This window comes from Myripristis murdjan, chromosome 2, assembly GCF_902150065.1.
Source record: "Myripristis murdjan chromosome 2, fMyrMur1.1, whole genome shotgun sequence".
Classification (NCBI taxonomy): domain Eukaryota; kingdom Metazoa; phylum Chordata; class Actinopteri; order Holocentriformes; family Holocentridae; genus Myripristis; species Myripristis murdjan.
Genome location: NC_043981.1, coordinates 13,677,125 through 13,686,218, shown reverse-complemented (window position 1 = coordinate 13,686,218; position 9,094 = coordinate 13,677,125). Strand labels below are relative to the sequence as shown.

The window sequence follows — 9,094 nt, the reverse complement described above, 5'->3', positions numbered from 1 at the left end:
ATGCATTTTTACATAGTTATTTCGGCTGTCATAATATGATAATTGTTTCATAATACGTCCGTTGCTGTAGGGGATGCGCTGGTTTGCACCAACCAAGATCAAGTTCCACTAGTTGAAACGTTGGTGGGAGGTTAAGAATGTATATGCATAGCCTGACTTAACGATTGCTGGGAAAGGGGTATCGGATTCTTTCACCAAAGGCTGAAAAGGTGAAATAATATCTCCGGTCGATTTGGACGGTGGGCATTTGAAATAAAGAGACCTTTGGCAGATCTATACATAAACTGGTACAAGCCGTACCACTGGCAGTAGACAAGGGGATTCGTGCTTCTCTCCTCCGCTTCGTCAGTGCGCATGGATGAAAGTCACAGTTAAAATGCATGCAGCAAGTCTTGTCTGATGTGGGATTACCGCGTTTTTATTCGCTCCCGTTTCCTGACCATGCATGAACTTTGTTTACGGCTTTTTCTCCGAGATGAGACTGCTAATTTCTACACCTGGAAGAATACAAGACCCCGTTTTGCAGCGCCGCTTGTCACGTTATTGGCGTGAATGAGACTGTATGTGCTCTCCAATGCCTGGTATATGGAGCTAAACACAGAGAAGACTTGACTTTAAGGATTTTCTTTTTTTTTTTTCTTTCTTTTCTTTTTTTTTTCCTTCTGATTTTTTTTTTCACAGCCGACGAAAGGGCGGACGGCGGCGAAAATCTCGAAATCCATGTTTTCACTGAGGATTGAGGGAAAAAGAAGGGGCACAGTCGTGATTTTTCGGGATGCTTTGGCGTTTACCGGGATCAGCACGGTAAGAAGACAATGCATTTTCTCTCTATTGCTCGTCTGTGATGAGGCGTATGCTTACATTTTGGGGATCTGTCCGTGGTGCTGAAATCTCTGTTTCCCCCCCTCAGTTGCATTGCTGTGTTGAAGTTGATCCGGATTTAAGACGCTATTAAGCAAGGGTGTCTGCGGCTGGTGTGGAAATAACAAGCATATAGCCTGCATTTTTTTTCGTGCCCAGACATATCCTCACAGTTTAACTCGTTCCAAATAATGCTTCAGCGCAAGGATACCCGGCGAGCATAAGTGATAGACGCACTGGCGTTCAAGTTATCTATATAATGTCTGCTGGCAGTGGTCGTTTTCTTGAGGTTGCAATAAAATCAACTCGACTGCCAGGGAAACAAATGAGAGGAAAGTATGTGCACCGCTCCATCATGCCAACCAAATCGTCGGTACAGTGAAAACATGCCCCGATATCTGAAAATACCTAGATTGAGAAGATTTTCTGGGCCGATGTGTGTGTGTGTGTGTGTGTGTGTGTGTGTGTGTGTGTGTGTGTGTGTGTGTGTTTGTTTGTTTTTTTTTCGCAGCGCACACGGACCCAACATGCGTGCTTGTGTGTGTGTTTGTGTGCGCTTGTGTCTGTGTGTGTGTTTGGGTGCGTGCGTGCGTTCGTGCGCGCGCATTCAAGCGTCTGTGGAGGAGAGAGAGAGAGAGAGAGAGAGAGAGAGAGAGAGAGAGAGAGAGAAGGAGAGAGAGAGAGAGAGAGCGAGCGAGCGAGAGAGAGAGAGAACACACGATAACCTTCTCTATACCGGATGCCATAGAGAATATAGAATTATTTACTACCCATAAAAATGCAATTTCAAACAAGGATCCACTATGAGATCAACGACACTTGCTCATTTGCCTTTGATCAACTCCCTTCATTTCTTTTTTTTCGCCCGTGGGCAGAAGAAGGGCTGTGACTGTCGCCTTGTAGGCTGATATTCACAATTTCTATCGCAGGCCGGATTTTAAGATGAACACTGAACGCTTCTCTCAGCCGATTCGTTTATGAGAGCTTGCATTTTTTTTCCCTCCCCAAGATTGTTTTAGTCATACCAGGCGATTAAATTCTCCGTCCTCATGTCGTTGGACGGACGTGGGGAGAAGGAATCCGACAGTTTTTCCACTGTGTTCAAGTCGTCGGGTATGCGGGGTGAGTGAGAAATCTTTGTGGTTAGGGGATAGTTGCTTGCCTCTTCGAGATTTTAATGTTACTTCGGGGGGGACAGAGAAAGGGTGAATCTTAAAAAAAATAAGCTGGATGTCAGATGTGTGTGGTCTGATTTTTTTTTGGATAGTGCGCTTCTTTGTTGAAATTCTCTGGGGATTGAATTAGTAAATGACAAGATCCCTTTGCCTGTACACCGTGGATGGCGATTCTCAGTTCCCTTTTTTTCTTTTTCTCTTATTTGTAATATAGATTGGAATTCAGGCGAGCTATCAAAATGCGCAGTGGCCATCCACCGCGGGTAGTTGCATTATCCACTTGATTATTATATCGTGAAAGTATGTATTTCTAAAAGAATCATCTGTGGCGCTTGTGCTCTGCAATTCTAAAATCCCAAATGATGCCGACATGACACATCTGCATAATGAACAAGCGTTAGTGGGCCTACTTGTCTTTCTCTGAATGTGTTTGTTATGAATGCCTGATATCTGGTTCATCTTAAAATCTCAGCAGTCATTTTACTAGTCCATTGCTGTATGCATTTGTAAATATTTTCCATCTGTCTATGTCATGGTGTATAAAACACAACCCGTCCTTTTCTTTTCCTCCTTAGATGACACCTCATACTGGTACTGCACTTGAGTGAGCTGGGGCACCCTCTCCCACGAAAAATGCATATCTGGATCCTAAAAATAATCCTTCTGATTGCATCATCTCTGAGGCTGGTCGAGATGTATGACAATTATGGGGAGATCTGTCGGAACCTGTGTACGTGTGAGGAGAAGGAAGGGATCCTGACGGTGAGCTGCGAGAATCGGGGGATTGTCAGACTGACAGAGATCAGCCCGGTCCATTTCTCCATGTACCACCTCCTGCTGACGGGGAACCTCCTGAAGAAGCTGTCAGTCAATGATTTCATCAATTACACTGGGGTGACCATCCTGCACTTGGGGAACAATGACATCTCTGAGATAGAGTCAGGTGCCTTCAACGGACTCCAGGGATTAAAAAGATTGCACCTGAATAACAACAAGATTGACATTCTGAGGGATGATACGTTTGCGGGATTGGAGAGTTTGGAATACCTTCAGATTGATTACAATTACATCAGCATCATCGAGCCCAACGCCTTGAGCAAACTGCACCAACTGACGGTGATGATTTTGAACGACAACTTGCTGTCTGCCATGCCTCCGAATATCTTCCGGAATGTTCCCCTGACGCACTTGGACCTGAGGGGGAACCGGTTAAAAATGTTCCCTTACATCGGCCTCCTGGAGCACATGGACAAAGTGGTGGAATTACAACTGGAGGAGAATCCGTGGAATTGCTCCTGCGAGCTCATTGCTCTGAAGGCTTGGCTGGAGAGCATAGCCTATACAGCCCTGGTGGGGGAGGTGGTGTGTGAGACGCCGTTCAGGCTCCACGGCAGAGATTTGGATGAGGTATCCAAGCAGGAACTCTGCCCGAGAAGACCCTTGGAAGACACGGTGAGGCCTGCGCCGCCTCTCAGCACCAATGGATATTACCAGACCACGCCTGCTGCTGTCACAGCCTCCGCCACCTCCTCGGCTGTTTTGAGGTCCTCCTCTAGACCCACCAAGGGCACACGCCAAGTTAACAAAATGAGGCCAAAGCCCACCTCCCGAATATCAGGTGGCAACCCTTACAACTATGGCCCCATCATTGCTTTTCAGACCAAATCTCCTGTGCCTTTGGACTGCCCCACTGCCTGTACATGTAATTTGCAGATATCTGACCTTGGGCTAAATGTCAACTGCCAAGAGAGAAAGATTGAGAGTATTTCTGATCTTAAACCCAAGCCATACAATCCTAAAAAAATGTATCTGACGGGAAATTACATCCCTGTGGTGCGGAGATCAGATTTTGTCGATGCCACTGGATTGGATTTGCTTCACCTGGGAAACAACAGGATAACCCTGATCCACGACCGAGCTTTTGGGGATTTAACCAACCTGCGTAGGCTGTATTTAAATGGTAATCTTATGGACAGACTTACAGCAGAAATGTTTTTTGGTTTGCAGAACCTACAGTATCTTTATTTAGAGTATAACAAAATCAGAGAGGTTGATATGGGCACTTTCCAGTACCTTCCTAACCTACAGCTGCTTTTCCTCAACAATAACCTCCTGAAAACATTACCAGGGGGCATCTTTGCCAGCCTTTCCTTGTCTAGGCTTAATCTCCGCAGCAACCATTTCCAAAACCTGCCTGTGAGTGGTGTTTTAGATCAGCTGAAGCTGCTGGTGCAAATAGATCTGTTCGAGAACCCGTGGGACTGCTCCTGTGACATAGTGGGGATGAAGATATGGCTTGAGCAGCTCAGTGCAGGCACCGTGGTTAACGAGGTTGTGTGTGAGACGCCGAAACGCCACAGCGGAATGGACCTGCGCTCCATCCAGTCGGAGCAGCTGTGCCCAGATTACTCTGACGTTCCTGTGTCAACAGCTCCCCCTACGGACGAGCCCGTGGATGACAGGGCCACTACCACAGACACCCCACAGAGGTTCAACACCCCTAGCAGCTCTGTCCCTCTCTCTGTCCTCATCCTCAGCCTCCTGCTTGTTTTCATCATGTCTGTCTTTGTGGCAGCAGGGCTTTTTGTTGTGGTGATGAAAAAGCGCAAAAAGTCACAGAGTGACCGCACTAGCACCAACAATTCAGACGTCAGTTCATTTAACTTGCAGTACAGCCTCTACAGCAACCGCTCTGGTCCAAAAGTGAAAGCCCCAGCTGGCCACGTCTATGAGTATATCCCGCATCCCATGGGCCATATGTGCAAAAATCCCATTTACAGGTCAAGGGAAGGAAACACTGTGGAGGATTACCGTGACCTCCATGAGCTCAAGGTGACATACAGGAGTAACCCAGATGAGGAGAGGGATAGCAATACAATGAGGAGCCCCACGTACAGTGTTAGCACCATCGAGCCACGTGAGAACCCCTCCCCTGTCCAGGATGCAGATCATTTCTTCAGAGGAATTCTCGAGCCCGATAAGCAGTCCCCCCATCAATCCATCCCATCCATCCCAGCAGGTGCCAATTTAGAGTACAAGTACACAGGGCCTGTGTCATACACGTACAACCCAAACTTTGATGTCAGACGTCAGTTCTTGCACCCGGAGAGGATAAGAGAAACGGTGCTCTATGGCACAGCGCCCAGTACTGTTTATGTTGAGCCCAACAGAAATGAATATTTGGAGCTTAAAGCTAAACTGCAGTCTGAGCCCGATTACCTCGAAGTTCTTGAGAAACAGACCACCTTTAGTCAGTTCTGAGCAACAGAACCGTAAATGTAATGAAGCATTTTTCTCTCTTACCCTCCTTAAAACAGTGGCTCAGTTTATAGGGTGCCTTGGCACAACACAAACAAACAAAAGAGAAGCAGTTGAAACGGGGTGTGCCGAACAGTCTTATTCTTATTTCTGAACATGACATTAACAGGAATGGATACAGCTTTCTGAAACAAAAATGGATGAACAAAATTGCTCTACTTAACTGATGATGCAAAATCTATTTTTCTATGGTGAAGATCGAATTACACACAAAATGTAAGTGTACAGGTAAATCTTACCCAGCTTCATTTTCAGGAATATAACCATACATAAGGTATATTGTGAATCAGAAAGAAAAAAAAAATGTTTATAAAACTGTTCCTGGACAAAAAAACAAAAAAACAAAAACAAAACAAAACAAAAAAAAAAAAAAAACACTGTACAGCAGATCATCAAAACTGTGTAGGACTATTTTCTGCTGTAGTCTGTAAGTAAGTATTTATTGATATAATCTGCCATGTCTTTTCAAAACTTTTGATTCTACATCAATATTACCTGTGTCATCATACTCCATGATCCTCTGAAAAGGCTTATGTTCGTAGTTTCATTTACTGTAGCTCTGCATTGTAAAAGTGGCTTTTTTTGAAAGTGGCACACCCCCAATGTTCAAAAAAGACTGCGTCATTTGAAGAAGCAGCAGCAGAAGAAGAAGAAGAAGAAGAAGAAAAAAGTGTCTTTGTATGCTTTCTGCACTTTTTGGAATTAGAAGGCAAGTTAGCCTTCATGAGCTCTCATAAAGGAGATTATTATATTAAAAATGAATATGGGTATTCATTCTTAATATGTAGAATTGATATGTTATCAAAACAAAATTCATAAATGATATTTGAAGTAATAATTATGTTGTGTAATACTGATATTTTAATCAATGTAACACCTATTTTTATACAAGCATTCGCAAATTCTCTATCCCTTATCAATTTTATTTGTTTTGATTGCTTTGCACTTATTGCACTATATTGACCAAACTATGTTATTGTCATCAAATAAACATGATGTCAGGTTCATATAATGTGCTTTTGAGGAACTTGAGGCTGTTGTTGATGATATGAATGGAGGCCAGTGTCTCAGTTATGCCAGGGCTCAGTCTGAATACTTAATGGTTGAAGTAACTTTTTTTTTTTTTTTTTTTTTTTTTTTGGTGATCAAATGAAAATCCATTTTGCCGAAAAGAAATTGAATTGATCCTGACCATGCTGTGGACTTCATCAAAGCAGATAAAGACACAGTACATGCTTTGCTCAAAGGGGTGGTTAGTGTTTCAGCGAGGATTGTAATCAATGCGTTTCAATCAATGAGCATTATCTGAGGCTGTCCCTTTGCAATTATACCATGACAACAGCATCAGCATTACTGCCCGGCCAGCAACGACTGGGTAATTTATATAAACATCACTGGAGCTGATTTGAAATTAAATGCTATTTTAGCAGTCTAATAAAGGCAACGTGTGCAAACTTTGACACTGATTAAGAAGTAAAGCTGGATTAAGGGTTTGATGTCTCCAAACTAATTCAACACTAATTTCATCTTCTGTAATTGGCTGGTAAGCTGCTCGGATCCTTTAGATCTATTTAAACAAAAACCATAAACATACGTGCGTACCTCCAGCATCAACGAAATGAGACCGAGGATGCTGTTTGGGTTCTCAAATCTTTGCTGTGGATGTTTTGATTTTGTTAAGTTTACCAGTCACTTGACCCACTTAATATCTGATATGCAAAGTAGGTCTATAAAAAATGCAAATGATGCACTGTGCCACCATTTTCACTGTGCAGCGAGCATCACCATTTATGAATTCAATGTTCCATAACCGAGATAGACAGCTATCTCTCTAGAGAGGAGGCAAAGAAAAAAAAGAAGTCCATCTCAGACACCATAATCTGTTGCTTATTTGTCTGTCTAGTCATTTGTATTTACTGAGATACAACTTAATATTACTCCATGGCCAGTTGTTAGGCATAAAATGTTAAAGATGTGCCATTTCAAAGTGTTGTAATAGACAATGGTTTTCATTCTTTTTTTCACTGAGTTGGGAGCTGCCTTTCCTTAATGGTTTAAAAAAAAAATGGGCTGTTCAGGGTCGTTCATTTTTTGTTGGATCTTTTCATAGAGGCCCAGAATGAGAACAGAAGGCACCATTTGGGAGATGAGGAGTCCTGGAACGGAGTGTAACTGTGGATGTGTCATACATGTAGCAGGGGATGTGAATCATAGCCAAGAAGTGTGTGTGTGAGTGTGTATGTGTGTATGTGTGTATGTGAGTGTGTGTGTGTGTGGTCGACCGGCATTGGAAGCCTATGGGACGACGACACAATGTTGACAGCTTCTTTCTTTCTTTCTTTTTTTTTTTTTAAAACACAGATGTTGATTTATATTTCTGATATTATGAAAATGAAAATGACTCATGCATTCTCGAGGTGCCTCAAGGAAGCATCCTGAACCATTGTGAAGCCAAAAACTGATCTTTTTTGTGCAGACCTAACATAGCAAAATGTTTACAATGTGGCCCAGATGGCAATCTGCTATTTTTCTTTCTTTATTTTTCATGAATTTCCTAGAATTATATTTTTGAGGGTGATTTTACTCAGTTCACAGTACTGTGGTAGGAAAAAAAAACCCTTGAATACAATTACATAATCATTGAATCATGCATTCCAAATGGGCTTGTGATTACTGTATGTGTGTATGTGTGTGTGTGTGTTTGCTGGGCTGTGAATGTATGTGTGTGTGTGCAATTCTGCTTTCCTCCTAAAACCTCTAGTGTGGAAGCTCGATCATTGCTATGACGTAGCCACTGCTAGAAGTTATGGCCTCTGTGTATGTATATGTGTGTGCATGTTTGTGTGTGTGTGTGTGTGTGTATGAGAGAGACATAGAGAGAGAGAGAGAGACTCTCTTGCTGGTCAAATGATGCTTTTAATCAGCCCGTGGGTTCTTAAGGCCTTTAAATATACAGAAGCATCAATGAAGGGCACAGAGTTTAATATGCCTTCCTGTATTACTCCACTTACAGCTTTACACAGCATCTGTGTGGGTAACATTAGGTTCACTCCATCAGTCATGCTGTAATGTTATGTTACCAAGGAGTCTTGCTACTATAGTGGTAACCATTGTGCATCTATCCTGCACAAATGCTGAATAAAAAAAGAAGAAAAGAAAAAAAAAACGCATTGCAAAAAGTGGGACTTCTGCGACGGCTGCATCTGTATTCACCACAGGAAGTTGCATGGTGAAACATTTCAAAGTGTGTTGCCTCATGCTACACAAGAGGCCCCGACTTATGCCTAACCTTAATGTGTGAATCTAATGTGGAGTGATGCAATGCGCAGCGTGAAGTAGGTACAGATGTCAGCTGTCAAAAAAGTCTCTCTCTCTCTGCGCCATATGTGCTGCATGCAGCGATGAAGCTTTAAAAAATAATAATAATAATAATAATAATAAAAAAAACCTGTTTGGACAGATACAGCTTTGTTCTCTGCTCAGCTGAGGGAGCACAACAAATAATCTGGCGTCTATTAGATCAGGAGATGGAAGGGAGAGATGGAGGTTGTGTGCATTCCAGTGCTCCCGTTCACGTCCTCTCGTACACCATTTGAGAATTAATCGGTGTGGAGTGGCACCGCGCTGGAGATCCAGTCCAAGTTGCATGTAGCACTGGCTCATCAGTTGGCTATTTCAGCGCACAGAGTTTAAATTGGCAGGCAATTATTTTTCCAACATCAGCGTACTGAAAATGCCAG

The 9,094-nt window shown here is 42.9% G+C and overlaps 1 protein-coding gene across 2 annotated transcripts; it reads left to right on the top strand.

Moving 5' to 3' along the window:
• Positions 1-279: 279 nt before the first annotated feature.
• On the top strand, positions 280-6,366 carry slitrk5 (SLIT and NTRK like family member 5). Of its 2 annotated transcripts, none has more exons than XM_030075300.1 (2): positions 280-804; positions 2,612-6,366. In XM_030075300.1, exon 2 carries the CDS (start codon positions 2,670-2,672, stop codon positions 5,295-5,297), a length of 2,628 nt encoding a protein of 875 aa, XP_029931160.1. In that variant the 5' UTR covers positions 280-804; positions 2,612-2,669; the 3' UTR covers positions 5,298-6,366. The 2 variants fall into 2 exon arrangements, with proteins under 2 accessions (XP_029931160.1, XP_029931167.1); XM_030075307.1 differs by lacking the exon at positions 280-804 and adding an exon at positions 1,699-1,983.
• Positions 6,367-9,094: the final 2,728 nt, after the last annotated feature.